This window comes from Glycine soja, chromosome 11, assembly GCF_004193775.1.
Source record: "Glycine soja cultivar W05 chromosome 11, ASM419377v2, whole genome shotgun sequence".
Classification (NCBI taxonomy): domain Eukaryota; kingdom Viridiplantae; phylum Streptophyta; class Magnoliopsida; order Fabales; family Fabaceae; genus Glycine; species Glycine soja.
The window spans coordinates 7,400,716-7,422,339 of NC_041012.1; the positions used below are offsets into that span (position 1 = coordinate 7,400,716).

General features: G+C 28.6%; 3 protein-coding genes across 3 annotated transcripts; 2 read left to right on the forward strand and 1 right to left on the reverse strand.

The window, feature by feature from the left end:
* Nucleotides 1–11,370: 11,370 nt before the first annotated feature.
* LOC114377455 (expansin-like A2) lies at nt 11,371–13,612 on the reverse strand. Its single transcript, XM_028335968.1, has 5 exons — nt 13,043–13,612; nt 12,833–12,942; nt 12,532–12,710; nt 11,919–12,051; nt 11,371–11,848 (listed from the first exon to the last, which is right to left on the reverse strand). The coding sequence occupies exons 1-5, from the start codon at nt 13,158–13,160 to the stop codon at nt 11,609–11,611; spliced, it is 780 nt and encodes a 259-aa protein (XP_028191769.1). The 5' UTR covers nt 13,161–13,612; the 3' UTR covers nt 11,371–11,608.
* Nucleotides 13,613–17,862: 4,250 nt separating this feature from the next.
* On the forward strand, nt 17,863–18,285 carry LOC114376887 (auxin-responsive protein SAUR68-like). The gene has a single exon (XM_028335198.1). It carries the CDS (start codon nt 17,863–17,865, stop codon nt 18,283–18,285), a length of 423 nt encoding a protein of 140 aa, XP_028190999.1.
* A 2,535-nt stretch (nt 18,286–20,820) lies between these two features.
* LOC114376891 (auxin-responsive protein SAUR64-like) lies at nt 20,821–21,219 on the forward strand. Its single transcript, XM_028335201.1, has one exon. It carries the CDS (start codon nt 20,821–20,823, stop codon nt 21,217–21,219), a length of 399 nt encoding a protein of 132 aa, XP_028191002.1.
* Nucleotides 21,220–21,624: the final 405 nt, after the last annotated feature.

The window sequence follows — 21,624 nt, forward strand, 5'->3', positions numbered from 1 at the left end:
ATGAATATGTGACGTGAGGGTATTTATAAGGAATGGTTGGTTTCATAACTATGCTAAATTGATGATTTTATTTTTATTAAATATTTATGTTTGGGCTATGACTTGGTCGTGGAGGCATAGGGGCACAAAAGTCTCTGTAAGAAATCTTGAAAGAAAATGGATTTGTAATTACGACTCTGCAAATTATTACGAGATTTGTGTGGTGGGACCCACGCGGCTTGACAAAAAGTCTGCAGAGACTAAACTGTGGTGGGACATATAATTGTTATGGCTTGACCTGATTTTCTTTCGGTTTTGGACTTTTACTCGGAAATTCCTCTTACAAGATTCATGGCCATACTTTCTGTTCTTTAATTTCATCCATGTGGGCATGTAAAAAATGCACGGTACAAAAATTACCTTACCGTGAACTTGTTTTTAATGCATGTAAGGATTTTAAGGGAAGTTCACGAGAGATGAAGGTCTCAATCACCTGGAGATGGACGAGGAAGGGTTATGAGATTTGATATATGGCAGATTATGGTTAGTTTGTTTGTCTATGGCTTTACTAAGTACCTTGTAGCAAAGAAACAAGTTCGTATTATTTGCTAAATGACTTGGGCTCAAAATAAATGTATTTCTACATCGTCATTATTTCACTTACATGCCAAATGACTTAGCAAACGAGAAAATAACAACTTGCCAGACTCAACTCCAACCTCTCGAAAGTTCCTCACATATAAATACGTGCACACTCTTATTGGGTTCTTCAATGGAATAACTCCAAATAAAATACTGCAGCGTTAATTTAATGAAGCCTTAAATTTTTAATAAGCCTTAATGGAAGCCTTAACTCAAATGACTTTCTTAGAGAATACAATTTTTTCCTAAACATATCTTATGTAATATTTCTCAAAGTTTAGCCGTAATTAATTTTTTTTTACAGTGAGAATTTCAATCGTAGTTATTACTATATTTTATAGGATGTTATTAGTTCCTTTTACTAGACTGAATTCTTCAACAGCGATTAATTTGACTCATTAAAACAACTTCCGGTATATTACGCCCTTGGCAAAAGATGGATTATTAGTGTAGTAGAGTCTCAAATATTAAAAGGAGCTTCAATATTTGAAAATGTAGTCAAAATTTTGATTCTTTGGTGTGCGTCCAAATTTACAAGTTCAAGTATAACCCTTAGCTTGGATTCCAAATTCCGATGGAAGAATAACGACTCTCTTACACAGTCTTGCCAGCGAAGTAGGAAATATAATTAACCAGATTGACTGCAATTGCCAATTGCAATGCTTATAATCTCTAATTTTATTAAGAGTTGTGGTTGGAACAAATGCTTAAGAAGCATCTATCACCTATGAATTTGCAGGTGGTTAAATAACCACGGATGCCTAAAGATTTTTGTAGTCTTGTGTGATCTTTCTTTCTTTCTGGAATATATATAGATGAAATATAAAGATATGGAGTTGTTTGTGGTACTCATTTAGTAACAAAATTTAAAGTTAATAAGTTAAAGCTAAAAATTGCTTAAGTAATAAAAATAGAAATAAATGATATACAATGGTGAGACTCGTTTGAAATGTATAAAAAGTAAATGAGAAATATTAGAACGGAGATCCTGCGGACCCACGTGAATCATGATGGTAGCTAATTATTCCTTTTTTTAAACATCTCTCTTATTAATAAAGGAAATTAATTTTACATGTTTATATGATAAGAAGTAAATGATATTGCTTGTTAAAACAAAAGTAAAAGATCAAAAAAATTATAATATGCTAATAGATCAAAATGTGAAATTAATTATAAAAATTATTGAAAGATAATAAAATACTATTTTAATTATTTTTTATTTTCGGAATGGTTGAAAAAGATATGAGAGCCATAAATATTTAATTATTTATGTAGAAGGTAGTCATAATTAAAAAACAAGCGATAACAAAAATAAATGATTCTCATACAATTAAGAGAAATAGAAAGAAAAAAAGCTTAAAATTAATGTAATGAATAAATAATATTATTTTCGTAAATAGTATTATTTATTCATTACATCTAAAAAATAATAGTATAAATTATCATAAAAATTATTGCATATGTATGTATTACATATATATAAACAAATTATAACTTCTACTTTCATAAGATCTCTAAAATATATATCACTTTGTTATGTTTATGTCAAGACTTAATGATATTAGCAGGTTCTATGTCTACAAATTTTTTATGTTTAGGGGGAACTTGTTGCTTTTAATTATTATTATTTTTTTACTGCTGGGTGCTTATAAAGAATGTAGACTTTAGTATCTTTATTCATTGATAAACATGCATTCTTTGAGAAGGAAACTTCATTTTACATTCTTAAAACCACTTTTTTAATTAAAAGCCCAAATAAATAATCCCTTAAATAATATATACAATTTTCTAATATTAAATACTAAAAATTCTTGTAAGTTAGTTTTTAATTTATAGTCTTAGTGCATATGGGTGTTTAGTTTTACCATACATAGAAAGCCCAGAGCCAGATGCAATAAGCATAATATATGGTGGAGAAAAAAATATATCGCAATTGACGAGAACAAACAAAGTATGTTGTTATTTTTTCTTTTCTTTGAGTGTCCTTTTCTCAATCTTTTTTTTTTTTTTTGGTGCTTCAACGCGTCATTGTAATATCTATATGTGTGATTAGATTGGACAAAGGCCCGTTAATTGTGGAATTCATTGATGAGCTAGTTTTTTTTTTTTGTTAATGATTCTTTTAAAAAAATGTTATGGGTAATTTATATTTTTTATAATCTTATTCAATGTATGTGATATTATATATAATTATTTTTATTTTTCCTTTTTTATCTTTTTAATATTATATATGCTAATATGTATCACAAATATAAATCATGAAAATCCAAATGATTGATACAGTCATAATAATTTAGTTAGTAACAAAATTTATTTTATTTTTTATTATGTGTAAAATTTTATTGAGATAATAACAATTATATATTGGGAGTACAATTAATGTCTAACACAGACACAGTATTAAAAAAATAAGCATAATTTCTGATTTAAGAAAAAAATATAAACCACGAAATCAATACGACAACTCTTTACTATCCCCTCAGTAAAAAAAAAGAAAAAACTCTTTACTATCCCAAATTCGTGTTCATGAAATATTTTTCTAACTGAAATTGACGAGGCGTGGCATTAAATACATTGTCACGAAATTAAATGGAAAATATAAACTCATTTCACGTTTTATCCGAAACAAACTTACATTAACTATAAAGCTTTGTATACCTTCCTCTATACGAAAAAAGATTTTTAAGAAACCTGAAAATACTAGATTTTGGATTTTCTTAATGTAAACCTATGGATTGAATTATTGGTTACATCTGTCAAAAGAAAAAAAATTAATCATTGGTTACATTTAGTTTATGTCGCATAGAAAGAAATAATGATGTTGTATAACAATAAACAATGAATTATATAAACAAAATTAAGATAAGTAAAAGAAAGAAAAAAAAAATAGAATTTTGGCGAGACAGATCCATATTGATACATATACGCAGAAAAAGCGCAAACACCTGGGTCTTTTTTCAGCTACGAGACAAAAAAGTTTCAATCAAAATATGCACGTGGCCGCAACTAATTACTAATGGATGCGATTTTATCATATAATAAAAAATAAACTAAAAAGAAAACTAAAACCATGCCTAATATAGGTTAGTTTTGTTTCATGAGTGATTAACAGTGTTATGATATTATTAAAATGTCTAACATAAGTGACTATCAACATTATAAATGCATGATTATTTGAATTAGTTGTTTATTTTAAAATTGTGAATCTTATAATATCATGTTGATTTAAAATTTTTACATAAATTTATTTCAATACTAAAATTATTAGAATAAGTATTTAATTTGAGTCACATTAAATTTTATAATTGTAAAATAATTCTTTAATTGGTAAAAATAAATTAAGTAACAATTACTTATATATGTAATTTCTTATCAAGTCATATGTTCGAGTAATAAAAATTTGTTAATCTAACTTATAAAACACTTACATTAAAGCTCTAATAATGTCACGAGATTATTGAAATGTAATATTAGAGCTCCAACCTATACTTCATGAAATGAAAGGCACTCCTGACCAATCTGGATCACTTGGATCGTATCATATAGTGGTGTAGGAGTCTATCCCACCTGCACTTAATCTGTTACTTATGGTTAGTGAATTAATCTTTTTTGTTATTTTTCCACTTTATAAAAAAAATAGAGAAGTGATAACAACATTATTTGTTATTTGTTATAATTAATTGAAAATGATAACTTTTGATAATTCTTATTTATCATTAAATAACTCTCCTTATTTAAATGTAAGACATATCAAAATTTCTAATTTTAAATTTTTTTAATCAATAATAAGCAATGTTAAAAAGGTTGTACCAATAAATTTCTTCAGATGTAATTTCTGTTTCTAGTTTGCATGAATAAAATTCAGCACTTATCTAAACAAAAAGTTGTACAAAAAGAGTGTTTGAAAAGAACGTTGCTAACATCCATCTTGTATATAATTACGTTTATTCACCGTTAAACACTTGTAAACTAAAAATAACCATACTTATTAATATAATCAATCATATAACTAGGTGGGTGCTAAGCAAATATTTTTCAAAAAGTACAATATCATTACTCAGAGATAAAGTAGTAGGTAATTTAAAAAATAATTAAAGGACAAATTAGTGTAATAAAAAGTAGAGACTAAAAGAGGTGTTTTTTTTTTATTATAGTTATTGATAATGAAAAAAATAAGGGCACCTCGTTATTTTGTCTGTGAAGTCAATTTGTTTATATTACCGAAGTCTTTTAGAGTGATAACAGCACAATTGCACAAAGAATACAAAGTACTTTTTTTATTTTTTATTTTCCAAATATTTGATTGCCAATTCAAAAGCATCTCCGCGTTTGCAACATTATTTTCATGTATTCTACTATTTTTGTTTGAAATCACACACACTTTCTCTCTCTTGAAAGTTTACAAAATAAACGAAAATAGAGGATATTTTTAATGGATATGATTTTGGCTTTGACTTGGAAGTCTTCCCCGTAGACTCCAATAGGTTTTTCTATCTCAAGTAAATGACCATGAGGCTCATTTTTTTTAATTCCTTTCTTGAATCTTATTTGGTGATGGCTATTACCAGATCAAAGTCTTAAAAAATTGTTTTATTGTGCGCAACATATCGAAAGCTACTTCCTATGCTATTTCCTAGAATTTTCTCGATTTTGTGCCTCCTTTGCCAAAAAGATAAAATTTTAAATTTGTCATGCATGGCCCAGAAGATGATTGAATTGTATTTTATAAAAGAAACACAGTGACAGACAGTGGTTACGTGACTGTACTAGATGTATCTGCTTGAGAGAAATTACAACTGAAAGCCAAAGCACATGCTTTCAATCTGCTACTCATTTTTATACCAGAAGCATACGAGTACGAACTGAATTTCTTAATGGGAAAGGAAATTTCGTGGTAATCAATTCCAAAACTGATTATCAATTAAGATCCAGTTTTCTTTTGTGGATTTAAAATGTCATTCGTCTGTTTTACCATATCAAGTTATAACTTACCTGGATAATTTGTGATATGATTCTGGTCTAATTAAATTTTTTATCCATTTAGTTTAAATTGTGCATGGTTTTCTTTTTTAAGAATTCTTATAATTAATTAAGTTCTTATATATTTTTAATGAAAATTAATTAAATTTAGTATTAGTGTTTATTTAGTTTAATTAATATCCTTACATTTTAATTTTCTTTTTAAAGATTTAGAGAAGTTTTTATGTAATTAGGATATGAAATAATTTTAAAAATCTAAAAATCAGAATTTTAATGATATTTTAATAAAATCATTCATAAATTTAGTAAAAGATCAATAAATTTTAAAGGCTTTTTAATGGGATACAAATTTATGGTTTGAAGAGAAAAATCTTAAAAATTCTTTTGCAGTGAGTCAAATTTGATATCTTGATTGACATGTTTCTTTGAATGGAGATTGTTTAAATAATGAATGAAGAAGTGTGGTCATTAGATAAGAATGAGTAAGTTTAATAACGTATTTGAATTATGTAAAACTTTAGCCTTTAATTTTTTCAGTTAACTGAATCTCTGTATTTTTTTAGAAAGAAGTAAATATAATATAATCGTTCTATAACAATTTTTCTTTTCCTTAAAACCCTTAAATTCTTATTTTCAACTCAAAGCATTCACAAATTAAATTAATTTAGAATTTTAATAACTTTATAAATGTAAAAAATATTAATCTGTTACTGAGTACTCGATCATTAATTAGTCAAAATTACCAGTGTGCACCTTCCGAAAAGAGAAAGGGTACGGACATTAGTAAGTTGGTTTAGCATGAAAAAGGTTGCATAAACCGAGTATAATAGTAATTGGCACTCGTCAATTCCCATATAAAATTCAATCATCTAATTCATTAAAATTAAAAAAAATATTAATTTAATTTATAATAATAAATTTATCTTAAATTTATTTATTTTTTAAAAATTATCCTTGTCATTAATATTTATTTCCTCTAATTATTTGTCAATATATTTTTTTCTTCTTTTAACGAGAAATATTTAAAGTCTAAAAATAATTAATACAAACAATATTATAAATTAGATTTTATAAAAAAAAAATAAACAACATTTTAAAGAATCTTTATACGTCTGAATCAATGTGAGACTCAATTCAATCCAACCCAATTTGAATATTCTTTGATGTTCGAGTTAAATATAATCCAACCCAATTATGTACAAACGGTATAATTGATTTTGTTTTTTTTTCAACCAAAATCATATAATTAAATTTATTATTATATATAAATTAATTATTAATTATAAAACATTATTTTTTAACTCATACAATTTATTAAATTAAACCATCTATGAATGCATTTAGTTATCATGTATTTACAAAAATTTAGACAATAATAAATTATTATTCTTAAATAAATAATTTTTACAAAATACAAGATAATTTAAAAATATTCAAACTTAACTAATCCAACCCGACTCAACCTATTATGATCAGGTTGGATGGAATATGTAAAAAAAAAATAACACAAACTCAATCTATTAAATTTTGATAAGATCCAATGATAAGTTTAGTTAAACCGGATCTAACCTAATCCATTAACATTCCTATTCTTAAGCTTTAATCTTATAAATAAAAACAGAAAAAGTAACATAATGGGTCAAGACATGACCTTCATCTTCTTTGGGTGCATCTGCCAAATTTAATCCTCATTTCAACATATGTTTCCAGCCATATAACACATGGATAGCAGATCGCTATTTCTTTCAATATTTTCATATAATTATTTATTGGATATGAAATTGTTAAATTATTTAGGATCTAAGAACACCTCTAATAATACTTTTCAGATGTGTTCTTAAAATTAAAAATTGTTTTTAACTGAATTTATTATTGAATAAAAGAATAAAAAATAAAAAAATAAACTAGTGAGAATAAAATTGAAAAGAAGAAAAAAACTATTAACTTATAACCTAACTTATTTTTCTGTAAGGTACTTCAGAAGTTACTACAGTAAATTGTTAAAAAAACTTATAAAGTCTTCCAAAGTTTTACCAAACATTTTTGTGCACACAAACATATAAAATTATCCCCATTTATAACTTACCACTATTATCTTAAAAAATAGGGAAATGTTTCTAAACTTTATATTGTAAAAAAATTACGAAGAATTGATTATTTTACATTATAGATGATGATCATTATTTATTTATTTTTTATTTGTAGTAATATGTTTCCATTCTTTTATAAAAAAATATAATTTAAATAAATAAATTTACATTGTTTAAAATATTTTTTAATGTTTACTTTTTTTAATGATATCATCTTAATTAAATAAACTTTTTTTTAAGCAACTCGCATGAGCAACAGCATTGTAGATATTCTAAAATAACAAAATAAAAATATATTTATTAACAATCTAAAATTAGTTAAATTTAAAAGATATTTTAATGAAAATAAACGATAAATACACTGTTGATTTGTCACTTTACTCGTTAAAGAGAGATATATAGAAAGCTACGAATCAGTCGTAAATTGAGCTAGGCGTAAATCAAAAACAAATTTAACAGCGGAGGAAAAAATGAAAATATCGTATATCATGAGAATATTACATTCAATTTAATAAAATATAAGATGTAAATTACATTATTGTGTAAGTGTAAGTAGTTGAATTAAATAAAAAGTGTTATTTTAAAAACATCACTAAATTTACGTAAAAAAACATTACTAAATTAAATTTTATCATTCTAGCAAAGTAGGATATGAAATTCTAAATATTGAGGTCGTAAATGTAATTATGAATTAACTGTTTTTTTAACAGTAATTATGAATTATGATAAAACTAAGAAATAAAGATCTTTTAAAAGCAAAGTATAATTTTTGCGAGGGAAACTGTCTAAGGCAAAATATGGTCAAGGCTCCCTCTGGTGGAAGGATGTTACACGGATATAAATAGTTGGTTGGAGTCAAGGGTTACTTCTTCTGTTGGTGCGGGGATTTAACACTCAAGGACACTTTCCCTAGGCTATACTCCATTTCCAGCCAACAAAATTCTTTAATTAGTGACATGGGAAGCAGTGTTGGAATTTTAGAAGACTATAAAAAAAAAATAATTTAGAAATATCTAGATGCATAATGATTGATCAAACAAATGTAATAGAATCTGAATTAGTAGATCATTTCTGATTTATATACTCTTATTAGTATGTGTTATCGAACGGATAACCGATTAATAATATAACTGGTGATTTCATAATTCTTCCTCAACCAGAAATTCTTTATTCCAGAATATGACATTCTTAACGGATAAAAAAACTATATGTGACGATTATATTAAGAATCATAATTTTCTTATAGCATATTAACTTAATAGAATTATCATCATCATCTCCTAATAAGCTAATACTTATACATGATCAATTAAATCTATATCATTTGAGTTTGTGGTCTAACGAGTTAATTTAATTTGATTACATAAAATAAAACTCACTGATAATAAATAGTTAATATAATTATTTTATAATATTAACTTATATTAATTATTGAAATAGAAAATTCTAATTGTGAATATATTGAAAGCATGGGCTTGGATAGAAAATTCTGGCTCTTTGATTGGAACTTAAATCCTTTGCTGTGCATTTCCTACATTTCTTAACATCTGTCTATGAAGATCTTCATGGACAGTAAACTTTATCCTGATTTGTATCATGGGTTATGGGTTGTGTTTTTATTCTTGGAATACCACCACTTCTGATGGGAATTGTACTTTGAGACCCTGAGTTGTTTTTACAAGTCATCCGCTTCGGGTAGGCAAAGACAGACACCTTTTTGGGTCATTATTTAGGAAGGGAAACTTTTGGGAAGGTTATTCTCTGCAACGCTTCTTCTACCTTTCACTCCTTCTCTTCTGACTTGGTGGGAGTTTGTATGTTTTGCTTTTTTCCAATAATCATACTATCTTCTTTGCCTTCAAAAAAAAAAAAAACTTTTAAATACAATTTTCTCAAAATAAATCATAATGTGTGAAACATAATGTACTTTCCAAATTGCAATCTGTCGCTTTAAATTATAAAAATATAATAAAATTTACCTTATTTTTATGTCACTTTCCACATGACAACCCATTGTTAATTGTTGCAACAAATTGAGAGTTGACTGACTCTCTTTATCTGGCATTACATCAAATTGAGGATTAGTGAATTGCGTATGGTTTTTTTTAGTTAATATAAATTTGGTTATTTCTACTTCTGACTCTTAATTACTTTTAAAATTTTTAAAGATAAATATTTAAAATTAATTATAAACACTTTATTTCTACCACTTTTGAAAAATTAAAATAAATATGAAAATACATTATTAGTATTTATTGTTTTTTATACATTTAGCTTTGAGTGTTACAATTTTGTTTATATGTTAATATTTTGATTTTAATTATTCATTTTTTTATGTTCTTTATCTCAATGAAACACAATCATGTTGAGTCAATTCACCTATCATAATAATAATAGTGTTATGAAAACCATAATGTGATTTTCAAAATGAAAATGAAGTCTGTTTTGGATCACTAGAAAAAAAAAAGTATAATTTTTTAACACACTGTTTTGGAGTATTTTGTAGTGTAGAATTAAACTTGTATCTGATTTAAGAACAGTGTTGATGGATTGATAATTTCGTGCTCTCTTAATTCATCATCGTATTCGAACGATTTAACTGGAAAAATCAACTATCTTTTTCACTTTTTAGATTTCTGGTTTAGGGTTTAGTCTTTAAATCTGTATGATTGTTGAGATAATTATGTAGTAATTAATAAAAAATTGCTAATTAGAGAAAGAATGGTAATTTTTTTAACACACCGTTTATTATTGACTAAATTTTATTTAAAAAGTATAAGGTATTTTTTAACATTTTTTAACCAATAATGAAAAATATATCAAAAGAAGCGTGTTAAACAATATATCTCATTATCAAGAAAATCCACATTAGATAGACATAAATAAACTTAATACTTTCTCTGTTTTTAATTATAAGATCTTTTTTAAAAATTTATTTATCACTTTTTATAAGATTTTCTTCTAATTTATAGATACATTTCTTTTTCATATATCCTTATTATTTTTTTTCCAGACATTAATGAAAAATAAGTAAGTGAATAGAAAGAGAATAAAAGAGTAATTTTGGAATAATTGTATGCAATAACTAATTTATTTAAGAGATGTAATTTAATTAAAAGGATCTTATAATTAATTTTAGACCTGCAATATTGGATTTTGAATTTTGTTGGAAGCTACTTCGGCCAAAGTCACATTGTTAGAATTCTAAATTAATTTTAGAATAATGTTATTTGTGTACAAATTTCTTATAACAACGAGAGTGAGCCAGAAAAGAGAGAAAAGTGAGAAATGTGATTGAAACATATAAAGAAAAAAAAGTGTTGTCATATAAATTGTTGAGTTGTATGAATAACACATTTCTTAATTTTATACTGAAAGAGTAACAGATCACACATCTTAAGAAGGGAAAATAAAGCGACTGATTTGAAAGGTAACTTAAAAGTTAGAACAATTATGTTTTTACTCCGGTGATTTTCACATTTTCCAAACTGTTCTTGTTGAGAACTAATTAGAGACTAGGTCTTTCCCTCATTTTATGGAGAATTATTTAATTTAATCTTGTTATATTCAGAGCGCCATATAACCATTGTAATGGAAATTTTATGGCCTCCATGAAGAAAGTTTATATAAGTTAGGATTAACGTACCTTTGATGCTCATCTAAAAAAGTTAAAATGTAATTCATATACTCCAAAAAGGAAGAATATATTATTTTGGTTGGTTACAACTTACAATGAGAAAGAATATAAAGTAACGAAGTGGAGAGTGGTTTACAAATAAGAATGCTTTTCAAATTTATTAAGCTAGTCCATGATTCCTTAGTATTATTATAAGTTGCATTGTGAGCCTATAGTATAGTATTAATAAAATTGATGCCTACTATCTATGCGTATATGTGAGTTATTTTTCAGCAAAGAATCATGTCCCATCATCGCAGGGGGAACAAGCCTCTTGTGCAATGTCAGTAATCTGAAGGCCAGAATCATATATAAGTCCATTTTTCCAATCAGCAGGTAGGACCTTCTTTGCCCAAATCCACTTGCCATCATACCCTGCCGTTACCACTAACCTAAATTGCAATGCGCCTTGGGGTACCCTGCTTGTGTCCCATACTGCCCCGTGGTTTCTGCTCATGAAGCTCCAGTTTGAAGACCCAACCTAATAAATAATAGTTAGCATAATTTTATTCAACCAAATTACAAATAATGTTTTATGTCTTGCAACACACCTGAGCCACATCAACGGCTACTATCTCTGTTTGTCCCCCTTGATACAAAAATTTAATTGCCAAGTAATCAGGCTTCTTGCTTGATTCTTCAACTCGAACGGCCAAATTCTGATTTTTGTAATCACAAGGTACTCTGCTCCATTAAACACCAAAGCAGAAAGAGTCAGTATTCGGTGATAGAAAATTATGCAAATATGATGCATGAACATTCATTTCAATCTTGATCTTATCTATTTTTTTTTCCTTTGACTGAAAACCTTGACCTTATATAATTAGTAATTACTTCCACTTAGCTGAGGCCACATAATAAACATAATAATAAAATTAATATTGGGTCATGAAATATCTGACCTTATACATTATTATATAGTAAACACATTAGAACGTTACTGTAACTAAAGTGGCACATGATTGTCCTAGGGATTCCATAGTTAAACGTTGGTCCACATTGATTGTTCCCTATAGGTGGTGGGTGGGCCGGTGGCGCTGGCCGTTAGGTGGGAAGTGGGGACGGACCAAAACCAAAACCAAAACCAAAACCACTCGCAAAGCAAGAAAGAAAAGGATAAAATAAAACTTATCTAAAACTAAAGTTGATTTGATTTAGGCCTACCTCTTGTATTCAATTTCAGCAATGCCAAGCTTCAGTATTTGTTGGCCCATACCCTTTTGAGCCATGCCCGCAAAGGCTCTGCTGCTTAGCACAAAATCAGTTTGATTGTTGTGATTAAGATCAGTCAATACCACTTTGGTACCTTCTTTGCTACATAGAGTTGGGTTCTTGCATCTTATCTGCAGCATATCATCCATTAATTACATTAAAAAAAATGTTCATTAGACTACTCTCATGACAATAATAATTAATGAAATAAAAATTGGTTGGACGTGGTCCTGATAATTGTACACACACCCACCTGAAAGCAGGCACCACAACCTGCTCCATTTTTGAAGAGAGAATCCACACCAGCTGCAAGGTGTCCACCACTTATGTCTAGTGCCAAAGAGCCATACCCACATGCCCCAGCTAATTCAATTTCAAATTCACATAATAATTAAATTAGTATGATCATTCTATACTTGGCCTGAAATTGAAGATAATAATAATAATGAATGTTGTTAATTACATGAAAGAGCAGAAGCTTTGGAGAAATAGGAAGCCTTGGATTGATACAAGCAGCGATCACAAGCAGTGGCAGATGAAACAAGAAGAAGGAAGAGGAAGGAGAGAATAAAGAAAGCCATGAATATTTGTTGTTTGGTTCAGAAAGCAAGGGGAAGAAGCGAGGTATATATACTAGCAGGGTACACTCAGGAATATAGGGTCACAGGTCAGCATTTTCCAAAAAGGCATTGGTATCAGATAAGAATGAAATGAAAGGGGACACGCACTCAGCGAACGCGGCTGCACAAAGAAACTAAATGGGGTCACTTTCTGACTTCACTCACCGACCCTGCGTATCTATGCGCCAATCTCAAACAGCTGTTTCTCTCTATGTGTGCGTGCTAACTGTTAGAACGTGTTTTCTTTCTTTTAATTAATTTAACTGTGGCCGTGTTGTGCCTTTTCCCTTATATGTGGCAAGTGCTACTATACTGTTACTAGATGATGAAGATGGACCTTGATTACGAGGTGATGATTATGTTTTGGTGCCAAAACTTTTTCACACTTTCGGAAGTTCCTTTCCCACTTTCGTTTGTGGAACTAATAAACTAAGGCTTGGAACATACAAGAAGAAAAAAGGAAAAAAAAGGGTTAATTTAACTTTTTTGAAATGCCATTTAATTAGCTTTTATTTGTCACCTATAGTCAATGGCTTAAAAATCACCACACATTGTGAAGGGGAACAAAACAATATCTTGGTGTCTCTAGTTTAACAGCTGTGCATCACTGCAGCGCGGGAATCAAGATACCAACAAATATGTATAGAAAAATTAAAATCAAATAGGAAAAAAACAGAAAACGAGGTATTGTGGCATGTTGGTTGATTTTTTATAACGTTTCCGCGTATGGCGTTCCAAAAGACAAAAAGAAATGAAGCTTTTAAGAAGGTAGGGATGGGGAAATGATTGTTTGCTTGTTCATGAGTGGGAATTTAGGAACAAAGTTTACAACTCGCACCCCATTTGCCAAGTAAGGATACGATCAAACTTAGTCATATATTTGATTCGATATGATGCGATTCAAAATGTGATCTTCTCGTTTTAATTTCATTATTATCACCAGCTATTTATTTTCTTATAAAATTAACTAAAATAAGTTGTAAATGTTATGAAAGTTGGTAAATGACTAAGGAATTTAACTTGAATAAATAATATATATATATATATATATATATATATATAAATTATTGTAAATCTTTAATATCTGTCTTTGATTTTTAAGAATAAAAAAAAGTTGATTAAGTAAAAGCTAAAACATTTTCTAGTAGTATCTCGGAAGTGAACGTCTCTTACTTCCTTTGGTGTTAATTTTTTCTTCTATATCAAAACAAATGGCGTATATTGGAATCTGAAATTGAATCATTGAGTTGTGTAACAGGGAACTGAGGTGGAATAATTTGTGATAAATCTTCAGAGACACGGTATAGCAGTTGGCATCTGTGATAAACCATCGGTCTTCCACTCTTTCCACTGTTTTTGAATTACTATACACACAGACTGGTCATTCTAGACAAGAAATAGGAGCATTTTTTTTTCTTATTTGTTTTCGGCCAGATATTTTTATTGGAAAAGTGACTTGTGAGACCAATCCTTAGATTACTGGTGATACTAGTTAGGTACTGTTTAAGATTTAAACTCGAAATGTTACAAATAAAAATTGTGTAGAATCACAATCTATTTCTACTACGGATGAGCATTAGTATTAGTGTACATATATATAAAGGAATACCATGTAAAAACACTTGTACAAGCAACATTTTAAATATAAAGCAAGTAATGGAAGTGCATATCTATATAAAATTCAACAGAACGTGAACCAATTACTTCCATTTCATTCCCATTTTTTTTTTATCTTCTCTGAACCTATTTATCTATTTATCATTTTGCCAATATTGTATTTTGTTTACTGTACTAATTTCTTCTCTTAGTCCACTAGAGATAAACCCAACCCTCTAATAAGACCCAAATAGACCCATTAGCCCAAATATTTTCTTAAGGGATACAAACAAATGGAATAGAAAAAAGGCCATAATATCATACACATTTTACCCACACCTGTCGGTGATTCAGCTTACCCCTCAGTGCTTGTCCAAACATTACAAAAATGAAAAGAAGGATCTATTCAGATCGCTACATTAGGCCCCAATACTTTTTGCAGATCCAAATCATTCACTTTACTAAAAACCACAATTAGCTGCCATTATACTCCCTGCAGTCCAACAAATCTCAATAGTAGTGTTGTTGTGCTGATGGGTGGTGTCTATTCTATTATCTAAATAATAAATCAATGTACAAGGGATTTTCCTTAATTTTTTGACAGGTGTCTATTGAAACAATGTTATTATTGGTGTCCTTGGAGCAGTTTACATTTTATTTATTGGCCAACATATGCTTTGACAGTTGTTGCAACATAATTCTTTTGACAGTGTAAAATTGTGATATAGCAATAACACAGTACTCGTCTTTTGCTTCCTGTCAAATATATATTCATTTATTCAAGCCAAATGTCTCAATTTTCAAATATCTTATAACAAAGCAGTGGTAAATAGCCTAATAGTTGGGATTTGGTTGATTTTTTTTATTTTATTTTTACTTAGAATACTCTCACTTTTTCTATATTTTTGGAGAACTTAAACAAGTAATTGTGTTTATCTTAATGTAAAATTTTAATTTTATTAATAGGTTTATCTTACTCGTAATACTTAAACCAGTAGGTTATAGGTGTAAAAAAGTGAAAGGAATGGAATGAGAATGTGATAGTCCTATAGGACCTGTTCCCTTACATAAAAAGGAGTTGACGTTCATGAGTGGCAAAATAAAATTCTCTCTAATTAAGAAAGATTACCCTTCACGCAAAAAATTGAATAAATCATAACCCTATTCCCTTTTTTTAAGTGCATAACCATATTGCTAAGGAGATTAACTTCTAACTTTTTTTTAATAGTTGAAAATTCTGTTTAATCCTAAAAACAATGTCAGACAAACAAGATTCTTTTTATTAACTTGTAGCATTTTTTTTACACATTAACTTCTTGCCTTTTATATTTATTTCATTTTTATCTTTATAATGTTTATTGAATTTGTATTTTATCCTTTTAAAATAAGGTAGATTTTGTTACATTTTCGGATATTTTAACCATTACACAAACCAACATAATCAAATTATATAAAAAGATGAATATGATAAAATGACATTTATTTAAGTGTGTTATTTTTATTTTTATTCATCGAAATCGAATTTAAATATTAATAAATTTATTACAATTTAAATATATTATTTAATCACTTAAGCTAAACTTCCTTGATTAAAAATATTATAAGATATTGTATAAGATTAGCAATAAAATATACAATATGAAAAAAATATAATAATTGAAGTTAAGCAATATAATTAATTAAATTTTTTTTTCTATAAATAAAAATTATAAGAGTTTAAAGTTAATTAAAATAAATAAATTATAAATGCCCAAAAATATATTTTTATCAATACAATTAAATTAAATTTTATATAAAAAGTATAATTTAAATATGTATATTTATGTTATTTTACACTTATCAACCGCTTTAACATGTAATTTTACTAAATATTTATAGTTTAACTTATCAAACACTTTAGAGATTTATTCAAATTACGATATAAAATATTTTCCATATGGTTTTTAATGACACTTAACATTAATATTGTGTTTAATGTTTCTATCAATTAGAACAAAATTGCTGTATTTTTTATCCATTAGGAACATATGGTTCTTACTATTCCTTCCGGTTTTGGCTTCTCTTTGCCCACGAGGCTCGCAACCACCAGAATATTTAAGAGGACTTTTTTTTTTGTCTAGTTCTACCTATTAAAGACATGATAGTTGAAATTCGTTTCAATATGGATACACGAGCCTTCACACAATTAAAAGCAAATTTTAATTCTTCAAGATTTTTAGGTACACACTAAAAAAATTTACATTTTTCTGGTATATTTTGAATACAAAGTAGATTGTTTTAAAAATATAATTTTGTTGTTAATGTTACGAATACTGATTTTTCTTTGAAGAGAAAGGAGAGAGAAAAATGATAATGAAAAATATGTGAAGTTATGGGAGGAAAATTATTATAGAAACATTTACATTTTTCACTTGAACATCTATGCTACAATGATCATCAAAGTTGTGTATGTGTGCCTCCCTATATGTGTAAACAGTCAGCCATGTGGTGTTATATATTAATGGTAGACATGCGATTTGATGTATCAAAGACTTTATAGATATATAACTGTTTTAATTAATTTCTGATCTTTGTTGACATTCATGCATCTTATAAAAAGTGTATAATAGTGTGGATTTATCCTATATGATCTTTCAATTAGTTTAGGTATATGTTACCTCCCGGCCAGATGCCTGTTTGGGGGGGCATAGCTAATTGGGCCTAAAATGCTAATGTAATGTATGGTTCGTGTACCTTCTAGGAAGAAAACGATGCAAGCATTCATCTTTAGCTTTTGTGGCAAATATGTTTAGGAATAAATGACTCTACAACCAGATTTCACATATATCGCCTGTTATGTGGTTTGTGTATGATGCCACGTGGCACATGTACCATATCAGCACAACACCCCGGACACACTAGCATATGCTGCTGTCTAATTTTGTGCCTATAAATACTAGAACGATTGATATCCCATTCAACACAATCTCTCACATTCAGGATTTTCATTGCACCAATTAACTCCACAATCCCTTTCTTCAAGTCCTCACAAATTTCCATCATGATCAGCGCAAATAGACTCATTGAAATGGCAAGAAAGTGGCAGAAAATGGCAGTGGGAAATCGCAAGAGAATTTCATACCCACCAAGGAACCATAATAATATTGTTCATATGCATTATTCATCCACAGCCAATAAGGGACACTTCGTTGTTTACAGCGTCGATCATAAGCGATTCGAGGTTCCCCTTAAGTACCTTAGCACGAACGTGTTCAGAGAGCTACTGAATTGGTCCGAAGAGGAGTTTGGGTTACCTTCCAATGGACCTATTACGCTGCCTTGTGATAGCGTGTTCTTGGACTACGTAATCTCGCTAATTCGAGAACGCGTTCCTGAAGAAGTGGAGAAAGCTTTGATCACTTCAATGGTTGCATGCCACCACGAGGCATCATCATCATCTTCGCGTGGTCTTAGGCAGAGCAACGAGCCAATGATTATCTATGGCTTTTGAAGCGATGATTTTGAACTTGTGTGTATACAATATATATTACTAATACAAATCATTAAATTTGTAGAGCCACTATTGCTTGTTCTGATGCTTCAGAACCAGTTTTGTAATTAAATATGAGAACGAATTTAAGTATAATTTCTCTGATTCTCTCACGATTTTTTCTATCTTTCTGTTTAGGATAAGGATCAAATATGTGTATACCACTATACTATACCAGCAATAGCCGTACATATATATATATATATATATCAATCTATTGATATCTTGAACATGCCATCCATAAAATCATAAAAATCAGTTTTACTGCAGAATACCCTTTCCTCTATACTTTCCAAAATGATCTCCTTATAGTCATACATACAGCCATACGATGCTGCGTCTATAAAAATATGTTTCTGTACCATTTATATCTGAGACAAACTGTCACGTCATGCATCAAATAATATTTGTCAGTTTTCGCATCCAAGTCCTTTTATGATTTAACGAATATATATGTATATATTATATGATCATTATATGGTTTACTATCAAATTAACAAGTTAATTGATTGTATATTGAAAAAAAAAAAACAAGTTAATTGATTCATCTCTATAATATCTTAAAATTATTTTATTTTTCTCTCTCTTCTCTTTTAACAACAACAACGCGCATCATTTTCTATCATCTGCCCTCTATTTCTCTTTCTATATATATCTCACATGTCAAACAGATCGTTAACGAGTGAATTGATTAATATTAATAGTTTTTTTTAAGATCACAAATTTTTTTATGAGAAATAATTGTGTTTGAGATGAGAATATACACTGTTGAATTTAGCTAGCTTTCCGAACACAGATTGTTTCTATACATAAATTTTAAATCCGAGACATTATATAGATAGAAGAATTAAACATATATATATAATACTCTCACGAATGACCCATTAGTAAGAAGGTTGTGCTTTTGAAGCATAATAATGTAAAAAAAAAGGTATTATTTGTTTCAGATAAGTTGAATTAAACAAGTTTGATAAAATATGTTATTTTTTTCTCACAAAATTAGTACTCTTTTGCACTCTCTTCAGTTGATTGTAAAAATATATCCTTTGAGGTCATTTAAGGTGAACTCCACAAGTGTAACCGGTGCAACAATGTTAACAATTAATGGGGAGAAATCACAATTGACTTCTTGGTGATATAGGTTTAAAGCCGTTTAGATTAAAACTAACAAAAAGACTAACGTGTTACTAAAACAATTTTTTAGAGGATGTTTTAGAATTTTTAAAACATAAGAAACTAATTTAGAATTGAAAAATAAATTAGTGGACCAAACATATATTTTAGCCTTTTGTTTTTTAATGAAAATTTACTTAATAAATTTTCAAATTAACTATACTTAGATATTTATTTTATTGTTATATATAATATAACTGAAACCAAAACTTTTCTTTCCTTTTATTTGAATATGTACGAATTATAAGATTTAAAATGAAATTAAAATTTTATATTACACACGTTTAAACTTTAAAGTATTATTGTGAATTTTAACTTTTTTGAAACATTTTTATGAAATAGACTATTATAAAAAAAATCAATTTAAAATATGGTTGGTTTGAAATAAAACAGACAAAATTTATATCTTCGTTGAACTAAACCAACGAGTGAGATTATAAAATAAAAAAAATAAAAATCAAGAGGGTTAATTTTTCTTCCCTCAACCAGTGAAATTAAACCCGATTCACAAACACACGGGATCCATTGCGATTCATACTTGGTACTTTAGGGCCAGTAAATATTCAGCTTCAGCTTGGCAGGCAGTATTATATTTTGGTCGTGGAGCTTAGCCTCTCCACACACATACATACACAAGTGGATACTAGTCCAACTCTATCTATACAATTATTTGAGCAACTTGAAATAATTTTTCTTAAACTATTGATGCAGTGAAAAAGTACTATAGAGTGTACATTCGATTTAGCCATAAAATTCTTGTGTCAGACAGTTCAGAAACAATTCGGGCCCAACATGCCCCGCTTCCTTACCTTTTTCATTTGGCCCATCACCATCATGGCTTTGAATTGTCCATTAGTCGGCGATTGGCTACAAATTTCACAATTAAAGGCATGAGCACATGCTCGTACAAACTTTGGAAAGAGTTAATACAATAATGTTTATTTTTCCTATGGTTCTTGGCCACCATTTAGTCCTATCTTGGATCCAATAAACCATATAGCAAGTGGGTAGTCACAAATATTGCATACATGTCAAATTGATTTGGGACACACTTGATATAAATCCATTCCCTAAAGACCACAACAACGTCCATGCACCCCTTGCAAATTCTACTACATGTTTATGTATACGTCACATGGTTTCGCTTCCACATGAAAGCAGGCACAATATCAGCAGCATTGAAGAAATTGTCTAAGTGGGGCTCTTATATATTATATATAAAAAACCAGCGACTTCATAGTTTCACATATCCCATAGTTCACTATATCAATAATTATCAAAGGTAATCAAAAGAATATGATTAGTTCCAAAAAGATCATCCAAATGGCTTGGAAGTGGCAAAAAGAGGTCACAAATTACCAAATGAGGAGAATCCTATGGCCAAAGACTCAAGAAAATAATGCAGCAAAAGCAGAGAAGGGTCACTTTGTTGTGTATAGCTCAGATAAGAGGCGCTTTGTGCTTCCTTTGCTGTATTTGAACAACAATATCTTCAGAGAGCTTTTCAAATTGGCAGAAGAAGAATTTGGTCTTTCTAGCAACGTGCCCCTAACGTTGCCTTGTGAAGCCACATTAATAGAGTACGTAATAACGTTTATCCAGAGAAACATAACTAAGGATCTGGAGGAAGCTGTGTTAATGTTCGTAGCTACTAGTCGATGCCAATCATATGTTGATCTTCATCGTGAACGAACCAATCAACATTTGCTTTACAGCTACTAATTAGAGCACTATTTGTAGATGATTTGACCGTTTTTTTGTTGTTGCTAATAACCTATTCTTTGAATTCATTTTTGCTGTCAACTGAACCTATTTGACAAATGTATTAATAAATGAATCATACATTGATAATTCGAATACGATTTATCTTTCATTCCAAGGCATGTGCTCTGGGCATTTGTTAAGTGTCCCCAACTCTCGATGTTTGTATGAAATATATATGTATTCTCTTAGGCATGAAGAGAGAATCACTAGTAACTCTTTTAAGAGTTACTTCTCATCTTCAACATTCATTATCTATATAATTCATATGGTATGAAACACTACTATTATTGACTATTGAATCAATAGGGATGTCATATAAAATATTAATTATGTTCTATTAAATATTTTAAATTACTTTAAAAA